Source organism: Lemur catta, chromosome 10 (assembly GCF_020740605.2).
Source record: "Lemur catta isolate mLemCat1 chromosome 10, mLemCat1.pri, whole genome shotgun sequence".
NCBI classification, from domain to species: domain Eukaryota; kingdom Metazoa; phylum Chordata; class Mammalia; order Primates; family Lemuridae; genus Lemur; species Lemur catta.
This window is the reverse complement of record NC_059137.1, coordinates 45398419-45420721: the sequence shown is the minus strand read 5'-3', so window position 1 is coordinate 45420721 and position 22303 is coordinate 45398419. Positions and strand designations below refer to the sequence as shown.

The window sequence follows — 22303 nt, the reverse complement described above, 5'->3', positions numbered from 1 at the left end:
GACCATGATTGACCATGATCTACCATGAAAGTGAAACCTCAGATATGGGGGAACTACTATATTTCCTGACTCAGGCTCTCTCCAACATCATCACCACTTGAAATCAAGAACCCAACACTGGCTGATATTCTCCACCACAACCAAAAATCTTAGACAAAGGCTGCCAAACAACTGGGTAAGCTTGGGTCTTCACTACTAATACCACACCAGACCTTATGGCTCCAGAGGTAAAAGACCTTCCTCATCCCATAAAGAGGCTTTTGGAAGCTCCTTCACAAATATAGGGGCAAAGTAGGCAGTGAGAAAAAGAAAAGTCTACATGAAGCTTGAATAAAGACCTTAACCATGAATAGTATTACGCTTTTTCATTATTTTAAACTCGTACAGCCCAGGGGGAGGCTTTCTGTGAAGACTCAACACATGGAATCGCTTTTCAGTTGTCAATAGCCAACATTTGAAAATAAATACAGTCACTAAGTGTGGAATGATGTTCCTGCAGCCAGCAGGCATTTGGCTGATGCTAACAGAGAAGGCAGGAAGCCAAGACATAAGACCTAAAATTTAAAAGGAAGACTGCTCTACTCAGTAAAAGAATCTGAAATAATGCAAAGGCAGAAGTAGGCCACAGACCACCTGCCTCTAAATCGAACATACATCAGCATCTGTCTCCCAAAGTTCCTTCAGGAAGATTCTTAAGTTTTCTTTAACTACAATATTTGTTCCAGGGGTCTAAAAACAAACAAAACAATAGAAATGGCTCTGCTTTGTGGGTTCGTTTGATTGGTTGGTTGGTTGATTACTATTTTGGTAGGGGTTTTCTTTGAGGGGTGGTTGGAAGGAGTGCTAGGGAAAGGGGACAAACAATAGAAGAACTAAAACTGCAGAAGGGAATTTCTGCTTTTCCCTCTTTGACTCTTTCTCCTGAGAAATGGCTTTCTGTCAAGATTTTCATCAGGTGCTCAGCACAGGAAGGGGTGACATGAGGTAGAGAGAAGGAAGTCCGCGGATGGTGCTCACTGTGACCTGTGTCCCAAGACACAGATGTTCATCCCTGGATGCTCTGACACTCTGGGAGAAGAGGAAGTAGAAAGTGTGAAGGCAGAAGACACCACTGCAGAACAAAAGTACGTGGGTTTTTCTTCCTGAATCTACTGCACACACCACTGCCTCTTCCTCCAGGGGGCCTTCCATTAGCTGCTGAGTGACAGAGACAGGACCCAACTTTGAAAATAAAACAAGCCTGATCCAGGCTGAATAACTGCAAAGGGGCAAGATGGAGTCCCTACAAGTAGTCAGCAATCTGATAAAGTATCGCACAAATTCAGTATTTTAATTGGGTATTCCTTTTACAGGGAAAGTGGTAAGAACTAAGTTTGGAGATAAAGCAGCTATTTATTTCAGGGGCAGGAGTTGGTCCCTAAAGCCATATGGAGATGAAGGAAAATAAAATATATGGAAGATTCTACAGCCCAAGGGGGAAAAAAACTAGTATCTCCTGAAATAATTAATTTTTTAAATACTTTGTTATATCAGAATATAGAATAGGCAATACAGAATAGGCAAATTCAGAAACCAGGTATAATGGTTACCAAAGGCTGGGGGCAGGAACTTTACACCCATTAAACTTTAATGGGTGCAAAGTTTCTATTTGAGATGACAAAAAGGTTCTGGAAATAAATAATGGTGATGGTTGCACAACATTGTGAATGTGCTTAATGTCACTGAATGGTACACTTAAAACGGTTAAAACTGTAAGTTTTATATTTTTCCATAATAAAATATTTTTAAAATTTGGTATGAATCAGTGTGATGTTACGTGTGCACCAGCAGTGTAAGCTTAAATTCCAGGCATAGTTATCTAACATGCTATCATCAATGCACAGTCCAGGACTGGTTAACTGGCACAATATTATACAAGTAAGAGCCAAAATCCAAAACTGGCTAGTAAAGCCTACCTACTATTCACATCTAATCAACAACCAATTCTCTCCTAATTTGTGTAAGGAATACCAAAATAGGTTTTGGGTCTATAAGCTATTTATTTGCAATTAGTATAATGAGTGTAGGAAATGGAGTCTCATTGGTAAAATTAAAGATGATATTCAAGATATGTAGATGAGCTAAATTAGTTTAGTGACACCACCCACCCTTGGACAACTAGGACACAAGAATCCAAGGTGGCTTAATCCAAGGTGCTTAGAACCTCCAGATGGATAGAACCTCCAAATATTAAATGGTCCAGTCTTTGTTTAAAGGGATTCCTTTTTGCATGATGCAAAGCAAGGGTACAGAATCCCATCTTTGGTATGTTGTCAACCTCAAATGAACAGTTCATGTAAAGTGTATTCCAATCACCTAAAAAAGAATTGGGACTTTACCATGCTTTCAGAACAGTTTTGTCAGTCACTTTAGGCCTCCTAGCTTGATGTCTATATGTGTGGCAAGATCTGGTCCGAGATCTGCTTACATTATAACCTGCAGAGTATCCAAGCCTCATTCCTTCTTTGGTGCCTGCTATCAACTACCCAAAATTAGTTCATGGCTGTATACACTAAACTAACAAGTCCATTTAAAATATCACACCCCTCAAAAAAAAGAAAAAAAAAAAAAAGGAGAGGAAGAACTCTTTAAAAATCTGTTTTCCAGCTCTGTAAGCCAGAAAAGAGTATTAGACACACTGATGATTATGTCCAAATATATTGTTTACCACAAACATTCAGAAAACTGAAATCTCAAATAGAGTAAGGAAGCTAACTAACCCCAGAAAATTCCACATTCTGCCTTTAAATAACACATCAGGTCCACTTTTGACTACTCTAGAACTGCAGATATAACCGAATTTTATCATGCCTTCTTGCAAAGGTTCCTGATTTTTCGGCACTTATAAAAAGAAATGTATTGATATAAAACACAACAAATCACTATCACCAATCCTATATTTTAAGCCTACTGTAACATGAATAAAGGGGCATACCTCTGGGAAAAAAAGCCCAGAAATACTAAGGATATAGGAATCTAAAATCAAACCTCATTTAGTATCTTAAGACTTAAAGATATTAGATCTCAAAATCATTCTGCTTGAGAAGGTAATACGCTGTCTGCACTATACATGGCAAAATCACTCGGCACTGTGTTTAACAGCTAACCTAGTACTCAGGTTCAAAAAAGAAAAAAGCACAGAATTTTAGAGAAAAGACTTGAGAAATCATTTAGGAGAGCTCCTTTATTTTATATATGAAGAGATGTCTATTGATTTGATACATCATAACCTATTTAGAGGTATTTGAAAGTAGACTAAGAGCAAACCACAATCCATTTCAGTGGTCTGAAAAAAGCTCTCATGGACTAGTGCCAGGATAAGGAAAAAGGATACAGAAAACAGTACCTTCGAGGCCACTGTGTTAATGACCAGTGACTCCTTAAGACTGGATTTAAAGCATCAAAATGTGAGGAAATAAAGCTGTTCCCTCAGGCTCCAATGACCTTGAAAATAGGCAGTGATCCTGGTTTGCCTGATTACACGCAGCTATGCCTTCCTTAAACCTTACTCTAAAAGGAAGATTTCACTGTCTCAGCAGCAAGTCCAAAGGTCAAACAGGTTGTGAAGAGTCAAGGGCATCACCGCATCTACTCTACAAGGTAATAAATAACCAAGTCTATCATCCTTCACCAAGAAATGCACATTTTAACAGAGCTGGAAGCAGGGGGGGAGGTGGATACAGGACTTGCAAGCCATATACACTCTCCCTTCAAAATCAAAGCATTATGTACAAAACAGAGTTCCAACAAAAAGTACAATGATGAGAAAAGAACTCATTAAGAGCTAAAAATAAATTCTAATTCACAATATGCATAAGGATTTAACAAAAAAGGGAAAACAAGATGTAAAATTGCATCTGCTAAGTTAACCGTGCCCTCATGGAAATCGCCCTCCCCACACATACAAACTGAAATCTGTAAAATCTGTGATGACTGAATGAAGCGATGCTTTAAATGTTTTCAATGAATATTTCAACAGAGAAGAAAACAAAAGGATAGCAATTTTTCTAAGTCCTCTGATCTGCTAACACTGCAGGAATACTAGGCTTCTTAACAGCCAAAAACACAGGTCTCTGTATTTCTCTACTTGAACATCTTATTTGATGAAGTGAGAATATTTAGTAATAGTATTTGTAATTTATATTAAAGGGATATTCATCTTAAGGAAGGAGATGTCAATAAAAGTAAAAAATAAACCACAGTTAGTTTTTATCTAACCAATACTTCATGGCTCAATTTAACAACTTGCTGACCTTCCAGGCCAATAATAGTCCACTGGGGAAGCTCAGCTGAGAGTACCTTCATATTTTAAGTCAAGTTAATTCATTCTGAATAACATTCACACAATACCACATAGAGCAATAACTCCATACTCCAGTGCTCTAGTTCATAAAGGCTGGTGTAATATCATTAATCATCTTTCCATGCTCCCAATTCCTTCCTGTTCCTACTTTGTTCCACCCCTCGAAAACCAATTATCTTGGTCAAACCACCTAGAAAGCAAATGATAGAAAACTAGCTTTGTATTCTTCCCACATCATGAGAAACCGTAAGAATTCAAGGCAACACATCTACTTGAAGATATTTGTCAAAAAATTCTAGGCAACACATCTACTTGAAGATATTTGTCAAAAACCGGTTTACCCAAAAAAAAAAATATGCAACTGTTATGCAACTGAATAATATTAACTGGTAAGCAGAGGATAGAAAAGACAGACGGAGTGCCTCTGCATGCTAGGTACTTTACCGAAAACTAAAGACCAGAGTCAAATAGCTCACGTAAGGCCACAACACAAGTTAAGTGGCTAGGCTGGGATTTGAACCCAAACATAACAACATTCTTTCTAGGCTCAAACCTCTAAAACTAGTTTTCATTAGGCCACCCCCTAGCAGGGGAGGAGGAAGCAATAGGCATTTTGTTTCAATGTTAATCCCAAGAACTTGATCCCACACGAAGTAAATAAAAACTGGAGTGCATACAGGGAGGGTTAGTAAATCCTATTACCACCGCATTGGAATCCATTTCATACACAAGGAACTCTTATAAACACAGCTTAGAGACTGCCATCTTGCTTTTTCCCTTGAAGAAGGTACAAGGTATGACATGGGAATCTTTGTCTAATTTAGAACAATAGAGAATGACCACCTCTCTGTTAGCTAAACACGACATATGGTGTAAGAGATTACTGAGTAGTTAGATCCCCCCAAAATAGTTTTAACTAAGGACCTGTTTTTCACAATAGTTAGAAGAGCTGTCAATGCTGCTCTGCGGCTTAAAGCCCTTCAAAAATACTTGATTACATTTGCCATCAATAAAGAGGGGCATCCACTGGTGTCAAAATACTGACATTCCAAAACTTTAAAGAGCAAAAACAAATAACTGAAGGAGTAAAACATGCTAATTAAGCCACTGCATAGACCTGACAAATCAAATGACACTCACAAGTAAAATGCCAGAAAATATCTGTTAAAGTTGACCTTTTTAGTTGGAAAGCCATGCTCTGAGGGTTTCTACAGCTCTCAAACTTCCGTAGCAGCAGTGTACTCAGCTGAAAGTCAATTAACTTAGAACAAGCTCAGAAGTTGTTGACAAATTCTGAAGCACAGCTTCAGCTTCAACCATCAACTATTCTGTCCAGGAATATTTAAAAGGAAATGTTCCAATACGTACAAAATAAAAATGCTTTGCTCTGTTCAGAATTTAGACAGAAAATTAGAAAAAAAAAAACAAACAAACAGGCTGATGCTAAATTAATGTAATAGATAAGGTAGTGAAATACAGGGTGTCCCAAAAGTCGCCATTCATAGGGAAAATGGGAATTGTAGCAAAATGTACCTTTTTTTACAAATATTCATTACAAAATTTTCCTTTGTATGGAGACTTTTGGGACACCCTGTAGAATAAAACTGTCAAAAATAGGTTGATTTTGTACTATATCATGAAAATGGGGGTAGGGAAAAATAAGTCATTTTCATACCTGAGAAGAAATAGGATTTTAACATTCTATAGATTATAAAAGGAAGAACCAAGAGGTCCTGTATTAGAATTTAATTATTCTTTATCTTCTCTCATTGTAGTTTACCATCTTCTTTCTCATCTACATCTTCCATCATTACTATGACAGCCACTTAATAATAAACTAAGAATGGTTTCTACTGTATACTAATCTCCTGGTGCAAAGTAAACAAGGACTACCAAACAAGAAACAAAGAAAGAAAGAAGGGGGGTGGAGAGAGAGAGAGAAAGAAAGAGAGAGAGAGAAAGAGAGAAAGAGAGAAAGAGAGGAAAGAGAGAAAGAGAGAAAGAGAGGAAAGAAGAAAAAGAAAGAAAGAAAGAAAGAAAGAAAGAAAGAAAGAAAGAAAGAAAGAAAGAAAGAAAGAAAGAAAGAAAGAAAGAAAGAAAAGAAAGAAAAGGTCTTGAATAGCAAATAGCACACCTGCACACTCATACCTTGCTAAACTATAAGGAAGCAAATCTTTTCAACTGTATTTTTATTTTCAATGAATGTGAATACATTAACAAAGCTTGCATTTCCTATCAAACTAACAAAAGAATAAAGTGAAAGGTATTAAAGACTATGTTCCTTATCTACTAGTAAGACAAATACAGTTATTCTAGAAGTTCCAGTGACAAGGGCCATGAAAGCGCAAAATCAAAACCCCTGAACTTCAGTTATTCCATAGGTTCAACCTCATTTCCCCTGTATTCTAAAAAAGCTGTTGGAAAACTGCTTACAAAGCTCCTGAAAGTCACGTATCTTCTAAAAGAATAAAATACAGAGTAACAAATATCAACATCAGGAAATCAGGGAAATAAATCCAGGTGATTTACAAATTAATCAGAAATGGTTCTGTTTCAAACTTTTCTGTATCCCTCACAGTAGATGTTTCCTCTTCCCAAAAACTAGCCTTTAATGGAAGGTTTCATTACCACAGGATATCCAAAGCAGCAGCTTTTCTGTTTAAATTTGTTAACTGAAAGTTAACTTATTTCATGGTGAAGAAGTGCAGAATATGCTACCCCAAAATATTCCACTTTGGCTCAAGTATTACTTTAGGCTGAAGGCAAATGAGAAACAACACATGCAAGAGTTCCCTGACCTCCTCTTTTCTGCTTAAAAACAGAGAATCAATTCCCCACGTGAAGGTGTCTGCTGTCCTGTACCAGTAAGAGGAGAATGACTATTATCACCAGAGACAGAGCTGACACCGAGATGAGCCTGAATAAACAAACCTTGCTAAAATAACCCTTATCTGTCATTAGTTTCCTACATATATTTCCTAGCCACTTCCCCACAATTTATCATCCCTCAAACCAAAATCTTTCCTTTGTTAAAATGGTATATAAGCCCCAAAGTCTAACCACTTCTTTGAGTTTCACTTTTCTGTCAACTCCCAAGCATGTAAAATATTAATAAAAGTTATGTATTTTCTTCAATTAACTTGCAGGTTCCCAGGCATTAAGCATAAAAGGGTAGAGGAAGTTTTTCCTGTCTGACAATGGTAAAGAACTATGCTATATTTGATTTCTTCAATTCTACAAATTTATAGTTTCATCGTTCTCAATCTTTCATCTAAACTAATCAAGACTGACACTGAAAATTGTTCTATATAAATACCCAGGTTCAAGTGAAAAATGAACATGGAAGAATAAATTTTAAAGTCTTTCTCCCAAATTGTATAAGAAGCTTCTATAGTAAAATGACTTACTAGCCAAGACCTTTGGCAAAGAAAAAGATATAATGGAAAAATAATTACTTTTAAATATATATTAATAAAGATGCAAATAAAGTTTCTCCGTTACCTCTTATCTATTACAGAAGTTTCAAAAATGCATCAGGGGTTCCACAAACTTGATACAAATTTCATTTTATACAAATTTTGCCTCTAAAATTTAAATATAGATTCAAATATATTGTATTCCACAGTTCACACAGTAGAGACCAACAAAGCATTTACCCCTCTGCAGTTGAGTTATCTTGTTTCCTACAGACCTGGGAACATACACGGCCTTTCTGCCATCTTTCTAATTAAATAACATTAAGACTCTGCAAAGTGAGATGTTTATTAAGTTACCACCTACCCACCCAACCACCCTGCTGTCTTCAACTACTTGTCTGGAAGAATCAGAATTATTGGTCTCTTGACACTACGGACATCTAACAGGCTGACATAAGGTTGTAACTGACATACAGAATTACATTTTCAAATTAATGGTCATCAAAACAGCCTTGTGTTCACAATGATTGACTGACTTCACCACAGGAAATAAATGCTATTAAATTTTAAGGTATGCATTAGACTAATAAAATACCACTTATCTGTTTCAATCCTGAGGGGCTAAGATTGTATTTGTTTTATGAGGGGAGAATCCTACACCATTAAACAAAGTTTGAAAATCACATTATTCTGATAGAATAAACAAGGATCAAAACTAGCTTTAAATTCTCAGGAAGCAAGAGAAACATAAGGTAAATCTAGCTAAGAACTCCCATATAAAAAAAAGATTTAACTATACCAGCCCTAAGGGGTGGGGGAGAGAAGTCTTCCTTACCACACAAGGTAATATCTGTTCAGAGGTAATCAACATCTCCTTGTGCCCCCTGGAGTTTTTACTTGTTTGTCTGTTTTGGGTTTTGTTTTTCCTTTTTGTCTGAAAGCTTCTAGTTGGCAGCTGATAGAGTCAGCGTAGGACCTACTCAAACAATTCATAGAGTAAGAGTAAAGCATCACACCAAGGTAAAACAAGAAACACTCATTACCTGAGGTCTTCGGCTAATTATACTTCTCTAACTCTTCTTTTAGAAGGAAAGAAAAATAACAGTAACAAACAATCTACCCTGGAGTTCTGAAAAAATTGCACACACTCTCAGATACAGACTGGGAGTTCAGTAAAGACACAGTCTAGTGACTTTTAAACTCAACATCTCCAGTCCTGAACCCCAGGAACTAACTTATCAGAGGCCAATGCTGAGGAGGGGGCAGCATTTGAAACTTAAGCTTGCCAAAGAATTAGGTACTGCAGTTGTAACACCTCTCCCATCCACCCCTGCACCAGAATTCAAGTAAACACGGAAGTCCATCTCCCTGCAAAATGTTCATGAAAAGACATGGATAACTCCTAGGTAGCCACAACATTCCAGGCCCCACCTACAGAGATTCTGATTAAGCAGGTCTGGACAGGGCCCAGGAACCTGCATTCTGGCAATCATCCCAAGGGCATCCTAGTGACTAGGCTTTAAGAAATGCTATGTGATTCCCACAACTTCTTGGGCTTCAAGACCACCTGGGGAGCTCTCTGACAACACATTCTCAAGGCAATGGGAATCTGTATTTTTTAAAACTCCCTTAGGTGAGGATGCATAGCCAGATTTGGGAACCACTAGAATATCCAAGCTCACAACCATATTTCTAGAGGTGCATGGATATTCTTAATCATTTTGTGTATCCTTCAGTATCTGACTTTCAAAAATCTTCCATTCCTCTTCCAGAGGCGACACACTCAGCAGAAAATGCCTCTTGGACAACTCTGTAAGTTATATGTCTCATTATAAATTCATCAGCTGGTCTCATGCTTAAAGAAATCAGAGAACCAGGATTCTGCTCCCTGCTCTATATCACTTCATAGCTGTGTGGCCTTGGACTAGTCATTTCACAAACCTGGGCCTCATCACCTGTGACATTTGGTAGAAAGGAGAATATGGGTTGGCTAAGGTCACCTTCTAGGGCTTTTCTGGCTCTAACGCTCTATTATTCATTCCTTAAATCATACAATCCATTTCACTCCTGTAGAATGCAACATCAGCAGGTGTCAAGGACTCTGAAGTGCATTTAAGAACTCAAAGGGATAGACCAACCTCAGCCAAGCTGCATGCACAAGGAGCTTCTCATGATGAATGCCTATAGGTAAGAAACAGGCTGAAGCACAGAGCTGGGCAGGAGCCCAAACAGAGGGCCTGACAAACAACATAACAAATAGAATTTAGACTAGGGAGAAGATTATTGTATTTGCTACTAAAGACATTTCTTAATGTACTTTCCTAATCCTCACTCTATCAAAACAATGACATTAATTTGCTAACACTGACACAGACTAAAAATTATATACTCCCTTCAAGGACTAAGGAAAGAGGCACACACCTTTCCTAACTAGACATTTTTGTACTTGAGATAGTTTCCTAATTCAGCATTAAGTATGATTTTAAAAAAAGTAAAAAGGAGGGATTCCAAATCTTCCTCCTGAAGAGTGGCTCCATAGTTTTCTTATAACCCAATTAATGCTCATGCACCTACAAAATCAGAATACAAACATCTCACCCAATTGCTCCACAGTGGGTAGAATAAGCTGGGTAATCGGAGAGGGGCCAAAGAACTGTGTCCTGCCCCTAAAGTTTGTGCTAAGAAACTGCACGAGATGGCTAATGCTGAACACCACAGGGCAGAATCCAAATTTCCTCAAATTCTTTCAAAACCTTGCTAGACATACATCAACAGTACTTCTTAGGGGAAGTGTGCCTTACTTTGCAAAGTATAACCATTCAAAACCCAGTTTTAGATACCTACCATTTACTAGAATATTTTGCTCAATACAAATATTTACTAATAAACTCAGAATGAAACAAAAATCCTAAGGCAGTTTATGCTTAAAGCTAAATGAGTCAGAACCTTCTGAAAGCCATTTTAACCCATACTGTAAATAAGATGAAAGTGGGCCAAATCCAAACTGGATTACTAGAAGTAGGGGTGCCTCGTTTTCAGATTTGCCTACTCAATTTTTAAACTTATGCTTCATTATCATGTACATTCACTTTATCAAACATGCTCATTTTACTGATGTGATCAGGTTAGGGAAGAATTTCATATTAAATTGTCTAATAATCAGGTGCCAAATGATTTCAAAGGCTTTTACAGCAACATGTTCGGTACAAATGTTGTGTGAGAAAGATATCCTCCTCAAATAAGTTCCACGATCGAATAAGGATAGGGAACTATAAATCAAACAGCTTTTTGTGCTGTTGGAATTTTCATCACTCTTAATATGCTGAGGATCTGCAGTGTGGCTCTTAAACAGTGAACTATGGAGTGAAGCATTTCTCAAACTTGTGTGTCAATGGAACACTGATTCTGAGGAATAATTATGACTATCTCATAAGAAGTTAAAAAGCATCTTTCAATCTTATACACTATTGATGGGAATGCAAATTAACACAGCCACAATGGGAAACAGTATGGAGGTGCCTCAAAAAATTAAAAATAGAACTACCATATAATCCAGCAATCCCACTACTGGGTATATACCCAAAAGAAATGAAATCAGTTTGTTAAGATTATTGCACTCCCATGTTTATTGCAGCACTGTTCACAACTGCCAAAATATGAAATCAACCCAAGTATCCAACAGAGGAATGGATAAAGAAAATGTGGTATATATACACAATGAAATATTTTTCAGACATAAAAAAGGAATGAAATACTGTCATTTGCAGCAACATGGATGAACGTGGAGGATATTAAGTAAAGTGAGCCAGGCACAGAGAGATAAATACCATGACATCAATCACATGCAGACTATTTAACATAAAAAAGTTGATCTCATAGAAGTAGAGTACAATAGTGGTTATCAGGGGCTGAGGAAGGGAGGGAAGAGGGAGGAAGGGGAGATTGGTTAATGGGTACAGGGTCACAGATAAAAGGAATGAGTTCTGGAGTGCTAGTCACAGAAGGGTGCCTATAGTTAACAACATTGTATGGTATATTTTAAAATAACAAGATGAAAGGACTTTGTTCTCGCCACAAAGAAATGATGAATTGTTTGAGATGACAGAAATGCTAAATACACTGCTTGATCATTACACAATGTACGTATGTATTGAAACAGCTCATTGTACCCCATAAATATGTATAATTATTATGTGCCAATTAAAAATATGTAATCTTAAGTGTGATGCGCACTGTCTGGGGAATGGACACGCTTGAAGTTCTGACTCAGGGGGCTGGGGGACAAGGGAAATTTATGTAACCTAAACTATTGTACTCCTATAATGTGCTGAAATAAAAAAATAATCAAAGACAAAAAAAAAAAGAAAACATTTTTTGACACTTATGCCTTACTCATGGAATTTTGGGGCACTCCACTTGCTTACCAAATATTTTTAATAGACATTTTACCATAGTGGTATTCTCCATTAGCCCCCTTCTCTCAATGAAAAGACAATGGGCGAGGGTCAGAGGTCGAAGGAAACTGACAACAAATACTAACCCAGTTTTTCAGTATCTAACCATGTATTTCAAATTACCCGTGTGCTGCTGCTGTTCTACTACCATGGTCCACCACACTAAAGCCAGACAGACAAAAAATGTGAAGATGTAGAACTCAAATTTATCCCATGTTTTCACATAATAGCTCTAGAAAAAGGTTTACAGAAGAATATAATTCAAGATTGACCAGAGAAGACAGCTGAAAATCTGTGAAATGTTTCCTGTGGCAACTGCCTAACACAAAGGATACATGATTTGTTTAAAATTTTCATCTACTACTCCCGGTATAACAAAATATGTGACTTTTATGCTCTGTTCAAGTATATTTTTCTTTTTTAAATGGTAGGGTAGCTACTAAACAATCAAACCAGATACATACCATTTATGTCATAGCCTGCATGCCATTTATCACATTTTATCCTTTATGTCAAAGGGGTTGCAAAATCCACATGTAAAGGATGTTGTTTTGCTTAAAATATATATATTTATATATATAAAAAACTCAGTATCAGGACAGAGACATAAGAGAGCCATTTGTTCTCTCCCTTTTCCAACTTATTAAAACCTGTTTCTTTATAAATTTCACATATGCTGATCATACTGCTTTTGGAAAATAAATTGAAAAATCTCATCCATTTAATTATTAGTGTTCAAGAACGTAAAAACCTTCCTGATAGCATAGTGAACATCTCTGCAACATAATTAGTTAAAATATAATTATTTGGTATGGATAGATAAAAATCAGTTTTTAACTTGATTTCAATGAATTAAGCTCCCTCTGTGAGCTTCATTCACTCTGTAGCTTGAGGGAATATGATTGTAGGGCCAAGCTTAGGTAGGTGCTGGCTCTGAGAACTCACTTGGAGAGCTTAGGATAAGTCCTGCTGTCTCGATCAACAGAATAGCTAAAAAGTACCATCTCTCAGAAAAAGTCAAATTGACCTTAAATAACCCAGTGTGACCCCCTTTTCTCTGCCTTTTACCTCATTTTACCAATGAAAACCTAAAGTCAAGAGCTGACTTGTCCAAGGTCACATGACTGTTAAAGAGTTCAAACTCCTGGTCTCATTCTCCACAAGCCTTTATAAGTATTCCTTACTCATTTCAAACATTCAGTTTTATATTTGGGGGTTATAAACCATATAAAGCAATTCTGATACACTACCACTCAAATTTAATAATAACATAAAAAAGCCATGGGGTCTGTCTATAGGTAACTTCATACATGTTCAGTGTGTTTAAATACAATTCCTACAGGAAGTATTAACCCTTCTATACCAAGAACATGCCCCTTAATAATTAGGTTTTGGTTTTCTCTAAAAATTCAGTCGAATCTTTTGAAATACTAAGAAGATTTTAAACTACCTATTATTCAAAATGTACCACCACTAAGGCCAAGTTATGAAACCTTTTATTCTTATCTTTACGGTAAGAGAGGGAACTCATACACTACACTGTTTCTTTTCCTTGTTAAGGAACATTACAGAAAATCTCATTACATTCAAATTATATCAGTACAAATGTTTATTCACTGACCATGCAAATAGTATCAATTACTTTATCATGTATATCATAAGCAGGAGGACTATACTAACTTAAGGGAAAGGACATTTTTAGAGGATTATTGTTCCTCTCCCAAACACAATATTCTTACTTCTTGCTATTGAATTGCTAAATCGTGTATGCTAAGGAAACTAAAAAATAAAGGTTAACATGACACTTGCCACCCCAAATGTACACACACTTTTAAAACATTTTCCATTAAAGTCCAGTTAAAATATATACTGCCCAAAAAATACTTTATGCTTTAAAAGAAAAACTTAAAACTAAGTTTTAAATTGCTGACACAGTCAGTAATAGAAAATCTAGGTGTAAAACTGCAGCACTGAACAATTTATAAGTAGTAAACTTATTATTTTCTCATATCTTGAAACACAATCCTTTAAATGTGAGTCATTTATTTTAAACCGCATACCTGTTATTTTGTCTCTTACAAGCTTACAGGACTCTATCTCACCAATGCTCCCAAAAAGACTCTTTAGTTCCTCCTGTGTCATGTTCTGAGGAAGGTAGTTGACTATTAAGTTGGTCTTGCTGTCCTCTGTGTTCCCAGAGTCAACTGGTGACGAGCAGTTGTTGTTTATGGTGGTTGGACCATTGGCTGTGTTATTGCAAGTTGGCCCATTAGACAGTTGTGTTTCCATGGCAGCAATTACCTGCTAAAAACAGAGAAAATAAGAAATGTCAGAATTCATATTTCACAACCTATTAGAGATTCCATCCAAGAATTTAAACACTTGTCACTAAACACAAGTCGTTCTGCTAAAATTACAATAAAGCTTCAACAAAAAGTGTAACACCTACACTAATTTTTACTTCTTATTAAGCTATTCAACTTAAGATTATAATTATACTTTCATATACATATTCCATACATGCACATAAGCACAATTTAAATCTTAAACATTTTCTAGAATCACATCCTGGGTCTATTCACATACCCTTACTCACCTGCAGTGTCCACGGAAGAGAAAACTTAGTACACCAAAGGGCACAGAATTGTACCCTGCCTAAAAATCATACTAGAAATAAAAGTGCTTAACATGCTACCAAAGAAAAACAAAAAACACAAAAAATGACCTAACTCTGAAGAGATTTTCAGTTAGTCTAAGAGGTTCAAATATTCTAAAACTAACACACATCCATTAACTTAAAAATCAAGGAGCAAGAGCACTTTAAAAAATATAAAATTGTCAACATGTACTGTTTTGGTTACATATTGAAAATGTTTTTGATTGACAGTATCTTGTATCTCTACCATTGGTAAGAAAAAAAATAGATGTTATATGATAGGGAGTGAAAAGGATTTATAGAATAACTTGGGAATGAAGCTATAAATACTTTCTCTACGTTGTAGAATCAAAAGGCCATTCTTGTCAACCTTGGCAGCTAAAGATCACCAACAAGCCAACTGATCTACACCATCATAAAATTCCCAAACAATTAGTTCAATATGGTATTTTGCCTTGACTCTGATTATAAGGAGGGAAAAAAAAACCTATCCAGTCCACCAAAACAACAATGTAAATATATCAACTTTTGCAAACAGACCAGCCCAGGGAAATTTCATTTGAGCACGAAAGCCTGTTGAAAATTCAGTAATAAGGTATCTATCTATAAACCCCAAATACCAGATAAATAATAGACCTGGGGAAAATGGCCTCAAACTATTCAGGCTACTCTAAAAAAATCACTTACTAAGCAATTTTATATCTAGTTTCCTAAAAACCAATTCGATGCTCTTTGAGCAAAACAGTCACAAACCACAGGCCCAAATTTTCCAAAAGCATTTTCCAATAACTATCTCACTTTGGACAGTCAAGACTGGGGGGGAATCCAAAAATCAAAGTATCACTAAAAGGATTATCCTTTTTATTTCATACAATACATCTCTTAGCTCCACAAAGAACTACTCAAAACTGACAATTCTGAATTGACAGGATGCTAGTTTTAGGGAAGTTTTAACATAGAAAAGGCAAAGAATTTGAGGCAAAGAAAAAAAAAAAAAAACAAAGTAAAGGGAAAGAGGGTTACACAGAAAGAGAAAAATCTGTCTTTTAAAAAGCATACTGCCTAAGAAAAATAAAAGGGCACACAAGCAGATAAACATACAGTAAGAAATTTCCACTGCCAGGAGACGTGTATAAAAGAAGGCAGCAGAGGACAGATTGAGACTGGTCAATTGACCAGATTGAGACTGGTCAGGCTGGACAAGAATCAGTGCTGTCATGACTTAGAAAAAAAAAAAATTAAAAAAAAAACACAGGAGGCAAAATCCAGAATAGCTTTGAAACTATCCAACCACCTGTAACCCCTCTGTGACTTCATTTCCTTTTCAAAGAAATGGGTATTTATTCTACAAGCTGCAAGCACTTTTCTTGGGTAAGTATTCTCAGGGAATACTTAAGGGGGTAAAGGAAAATAAAACTTTGGAAATCTGTTATTAAAAAAAAAATCTGAAATAATTGAAGACATGGGCTTTATAATAAACAAATCTATTTGAAACTAAGAAGGAAAGTTTCAGGCTTCCTAATAAAGCATAACTGTTCCAGTTTGTAGAATATTAGCTGTGGACTGCTCTTCCCACAGCAAAATTCTTCTGGGGTTAAAACTTTGCCCAGCAGTTATGAAAACAATGAGCTATAAGAAGAAAGTGGCCAAAGCCAATTAAAACAAATCACTATTCAAAAGTTAGGGTATAAGAGTAGAAACTATGAGAGCCCCAAATGTGAGATTTGGACTAAAGCTCATTGGGATGGCATTTGAAATATAAAGTGTTCATTGACTGAAATTAGCAAGATTTAGAAAGGACAACAAACACTCCTCACTTAATTGCACATTTATTTCCATGTTCAGGTGGCAAGAATGAGCTCCTAAGCCAACATTCAAGTGAACAGCTGCAGTAGGCTGTGTAAGCTGAAAATTACAGCATCTCTCAGCTATAGGACCATCTGCTCAGAATAAAATGATACTAATGTGCTATATTTTACAAATAATGCATATTCCATTGATAGGCTCAACACAACTGTTCACAGAATGCAAACTCTTTCAACAGTTACTGGGCAAATAATTTTCAGCCAGATTTACAATTTCAACTTTTTTTTTTTTTGAGCATCAGAAATTATGAATAACTTCAAAATTTAGTAACCAAAAAAATACATAGTAAACAGAATGTAAAGAATTACGGTAACTTAGTATTCAGACCATACCAAAACTTTTTTTGTTTTAAAAAATAGCTTGTCACTCTTTTGAGTCTGCACTAGATCCTAATTTAGATTATAAAAAGTTACATACAAGAGCATGGTTCTGATGCTACATATACCACTATTGTTAAAATTCCAATGTGCCTTAAGTCCTAATGATGGCCATACCACAATAGGTTAAATGTAAGAATAATTAGTATGCCAAATGAAAGGTTCAAGTGTTTGGTATGGCCTCAGCACTCCTGCAACATGCTAAAAAAAAGTAGCCTACAGAATTTAAGAAAAATCCCACAGACCCCGGTCCAAGGCTCTGCTGCCCACGAACCACTTCTAAGCAGAGAAGCCACATCACACAGTCTGACTGCCATGTTAGTTTGGAGTTGCCGTCTGCAATATGGACACAAAAAGTACCGTATGTTAGATGAGCAAGATAATGCAACAAATCAGTTTGTACAAAATTTACAGTGATTGTATTGATATTCCCAACACGTCCATGCAGTGTGGCTTAATTGAATTTGAGGCAATTCCAATCTAATCTTTCCAAATTCATTTTAACATGTAGTTTTCTTGCACAAATGTAAGCATTTTTAATTAAGAGTCTGATTTTAATACAATATTAACTAGTTAACTTGGCATCTATCCTAAAGAACTACCTTAAACCACATCTCAAAAATTAAAAAAAATAAAATTAAACAAAATACTGCAGGCTGTCCTGCCTCTTAAGGATGTGGGAGAAGGGAGGAAATGTGAATGAAATTTTATAGTGAGAAAAATCGTTCATGCAATTCATAAGTGATTGCTTTGCATAAAAGCACCCTTTTCCCCAAAATATCAAAAGGGCATTAAGAGAAGCTATATTTGCCCACACTGTTACATTATACTACAAATGATCCTTAATCCTGGGACTTAAAATTAAAAGTGAATCGAAACCCTGTGAGGTTATTTTGCTTCTATAGTCAAACTGGTCTCTAACAGTTTCACTGAGAATTGTTAACATATACTAAGAGGCAGTAAACCAGCATCTTTCAATTGAAATAATTGGACCAATAAATAGGATTGTTTGGAGTAATGCTTGTATAGGATGTCAGCTTTGTCCCTGAACGAAATCAAGTGAACATTTTTTAATATGTAAATTGTAAACCCAGCACGATTTGAAATTAGTGCTGCTATGAGGCCTCCAATATAGTTAATGGGCCATTTACCACTTATTGCAACTTGCCCAAATACTAAACAGAGACACGATATTGGCACAAAAGGCAAAGTTTACTTTTTAGCCACATACTCAGATGCTTTAAATGGTCAACGTAATAATCAGTAAACTAAGTCCCGGAATGTAGAGAAATAATAAATAAAAAACAAGGGCTGAAAATGCCTTTTGCTTATGTACTTTTATTATTTAAAACTAAAAAAATTTTATCCTTAGAGTTAAACCTGACTATAAGTGGTTTACTCTTGATGCTTGCTAGTGATGACACTAACAATGGATCCCATTTTCTGGCATCTACCAAAAGGGTTTAACACATTCTTTACAGGATGTCATGGAAATCTTTTACTCTTCTTCCCTTCTCCCACTGTAACCAGAGAATGCAGTCTGACCCTATGTTCTTGATTTTTCAAAAAAAAAAAAAAAAATCTACTTAAAATTGAACTGAATCTGTGAAAAAGTGAAGTGCTTTATATCCATGAAAGATTTTGACACGAACCCAACTGTGGTTAGACTACATGAATTAAGACAGGACAACCACACCCAACAGGTTAAATCAAGCCTAAATTTATGTCCTGAATACCCTCAAGAGTTAATATCTAAACATTTCCCACTACATAAAACCATAGACTCTAATTTAATGGCCTCGGTCCCTTCTGTTCCATAGAAGGCGGACACTAATGAGCTAATCTATTGACACCCTTCTTTCTGAAAGCCCCAGGGATGTGAACAATCACTTTATTGCACCAACTAGCTAGGAAGGCTGTGGATGGAAAATGATTCTTCTGCACTTTTACATTTCAAGCACCCCAGACAGTCTCTCCGCTTGAGGCAGACACATACCTTTATGGGAAGTTATAAATAAGTTGCTCACATGGCCCTTACCTTTATGCTGGCCAACAATTCAGTTACTAAAAATGTAAAGCTACTTCCCCTTCACTTAAGGACAGGCGATTCTGCTATACTCAATCTACCACAGACAACCGGGCTGTGCACTATTTATAGATTCCACTGGCTCTGAAATTCTTTGGAAGGGAAAAAAGGGCCATATTCCAGCAAAATAGAGCCATTAATTTTAAGGCTTAAAAAAATAATGTTCCAATATATGTTCACCTCTTAATTTAGAGATCAATTGTGCCAATTTGGATTGCTTTCCCTCCTGTTATTCTCCATGTAATAATTTATGAAAAGGCACTTTAGCATAGATCAATCTAGAATATTCTAAACTTTCCCTGGTCTCCAAGAGATAATAGTGAGGTATTAAGTTTAGTGAGAGCATGGATTTCATTGGGGGTAGGGGGTATGGTCTCTAGGTTTTCACACTTACACAGTTTACTTCCCAAAAGCCATGGAGATTTTTTAGGCTGAATTTTGTTTTTATTTAAACAGCCCTCTACATACTTTAACATCTATAGTTTCTTACGAGAGTGGAATTTAGGAAGCCAATGTTCTATTTTTTATATCTGAGAACAGTAAGAATGAGAAGTGAAACTGGTCCAACAGTTTCCTGGTCACAGAAAAGGCTAAGTCTCTATTTTCCAATCTTTCTAGTAAAAAAAATTCTGAAAACTAATCAGCTTCTCCACTATTTTCAAACCTCCAAGCAGCCACCAAACAAGGCAGTTAACCAAAAACATCTTAAATATATAATGAGAATTCTCATTGGGTTCACTTAGTATAATGTCACAAGGGATAAATAGGTTTCCCTAACCTAGAAACCACCTGATTTGGGGACCAGAACTCTGTGGGTTAAAGTCCTAGCAGGACTGCTGAGAGGGCCATTGACCAGCCCTGGTGAGGCTAGTCCTGCCTGCACAAACCACTCCATTGCCAAGGTTACCATCTTGATCTGGGTCCTCACCCTCCTCTGGACCATCAAATTACAGCCCCCAAAAGGTCCCTCCCTCCTCACCCTACTGTAACACTGTTCTCAGAAAGATTTTCCTAAACCCTCAACAGCTCCCTACTGCCCATCAAATTAAGTGCAAACTACTCAGTATAAACACTATAAACATTTGAGATCCTCTAAAACTAGTTTTACCAGCCTAGTTACTCAAGCACCTAAAAATCTGAACCACTCTCCTTGTCTTTCAGACAATGCATAACCTCACTCTTCTGGCTTTGCTCATGTCGTTCATCTTCCTGCAAGGCTCCCTCCAAACCCATCCCCCTCCTCCATTTCCGGGGTCTGTACAGACTAAGCATTCAAAAATGTGTACAAGTACAAAAACAGTTTCTTTAAAAATTGGAGAATGAAAAGGCAAATCACCTCCCTAAGTGTGTGTAAACTTGGTAGCTTGTTTTTCTATCCCACCTCAAGTATTTCAAACCAGAAATAATTATGAAACCAAATTTTTCAATTTTTGACACTCCATCAGCCACCCTCACCCACTGAAATCCAAATTCTTGTTACACAGCACAACAAAGGAAACCATTTATCTTTTGGGTGATACATTAGTTGTGTGCTTTTACTTCAAAAACCTATCAGACCAACTTGCCAACTACAAAAACCTGGAAGACAAGACAAATCCAAGCCTCTCGCCAGCAGGGTTATAGAGATGTGGCACGTGAAATTTGGGTCTGACTTCTGGAAAATGGCAAAAGCAAAGGTAAATGCAAAAAAAAAAATACAGGCCGGGCGTGGTGGCTCACACCTGTAATCCTAGCACTCTGGGAGGCCGAGGCGGGTGGATCGCTCAAGGTCAGGAGTTCGAGACCAGCCTGAGCAAGAGCGAGACCCCGTCTCAACTAAAAATAGAAAGAAATTATCTGGCCAACTAAAAATCTATATAAAAAAAAATTAGCCGGGCATAGTGGCGCATGCCTGTAGTCCCAGCTACTCGGGAGGCTGAGGCAGTAGGATCACTTAAGCCGAGGAGTCTGAGGTTGCTGTGAGCTAGGCTGACGCCACGGCACTCACTGTAGCCTGGGCAACAAAGCGAGACTCTGTCTCAAAAAAAAAAAGAAAAAGAAAAAAAATACAGATTTTGACCAAGACATTTAGAAATGCATCATGATTGAAGTCATGAATCACAAATAATCCTGATACTAACTAGAAAGGTTCAGGCAAACATAAATGGTAATGTCTCTGAAAAGAATCATGGCTGGAGGTGAAGACAAGTATTTCGGGCTGGAAGTTCTAGCTTGGATAAAGTGACCTTTCTCTAGCTTATTTGCAGCTAGAAAGTTTCTCAGTACCTTGGGTGACACAGCACCAGGGCAGAATCAGTCTAGTGCAAAGTCTTCTCTTGCACATCAAACCTCTCCCTAAAGGCTGAGTTACAGGTGAACAAAAGACATTTGTCTCAAGGTTTAGAGCCAAACCTACCTAAAACAATACAAAAAAACACAACCTTTGCCAAAAATAGACCCTCCTTTGGGGAACTCAAGCCCTTGAAGTATCAATAAAATAAGGAATATGAGCTTACAGAAGAGAGCTGAGTAAGCGGTGGATGGGGTCATCTGCCTAAGAGACACCATTCCTACAGCAAATGCTTTATCTTTCCCGTTCAAATCACTAAAATGGTATTTTCAGGACACATTTCTGGCTTTACTGAATTAAGCAACAGAATAGTAAACCAAGTGCTAAAATCAGAGGTTAACGTGTCAGTTACAGGACTAAGCCACTAGTTTGTTTTCTTTTGCCTTGTGGTTCTTAAAATAGTAAAGGTTTATAGCTTTAAGTTTCACAGGATTTCCTCTATCCTAGAATCCCTGTCAACTCTCCACACCATGTTAGCTGTCTCACTGGCACTATGGATTCCACTAACTCAGATTTTCCGCCTTGGGGCTAACAAGGGTCCAAAAGCTTCCAGAGAAATGCACCAACAGCTGCAGGAGTCACAGGGACAATGTTCTCTGGCAACAAATACTAACATTTCTCTGTCTCGTAGCCCTTTATGGCTTCTACAGACAAAGTACGGAGTTTCTCCAATGCCAGTCTTCCTGAGGTTTTGTAGTTCCAGAGCTGGCAGGATTAAAAGCTTTGAGGTTAGAGAGTTGAGATAATAAGTTTAGGGTCCCAAGTCCTTCCCTTCAC

The 22303-nt window shown here is 36.9% G+C and overlaps 1 protein-coding gene across 28 annotated transcripts in view; it reads right to left on the bottom strand.

The window, feature by feature from the left end:
• The window catches only part of ELAVL2 (ELAV like RNA binding protein 2), a 157270-nt gene that overhangs the window by 55289 nt on the left and 79678 nt on the right, over positions 1-22303 (bottom strand). For 11 of the 28 annotated variants that reach the window (XM_045562628.1, XM_045562632.1, XM_045562641.1 and 8 more), the window contains exons 2-3: positions 17357-17447; positions 14273-14516 (exon numbers count right to left, since the gene is read on the bottom strand). In XM_045562628.1, coding sequence (XP_045418584.1) covers positions 14273-14516; positions 17357-17428 — 316 coding nt within the window. In that variant the 5' untranslated portion in view covers positions 17429-17447. Of the gene's footprint in view, positions 1-14272; positions 14517-17356; positions 17448-22303 lie in introns of those variants that run through there. The other 17 variants (XM_045562643.1, XM_045562644.1, XM_045562646.1 and 14 more) reach the window with 5 other exon arrangements.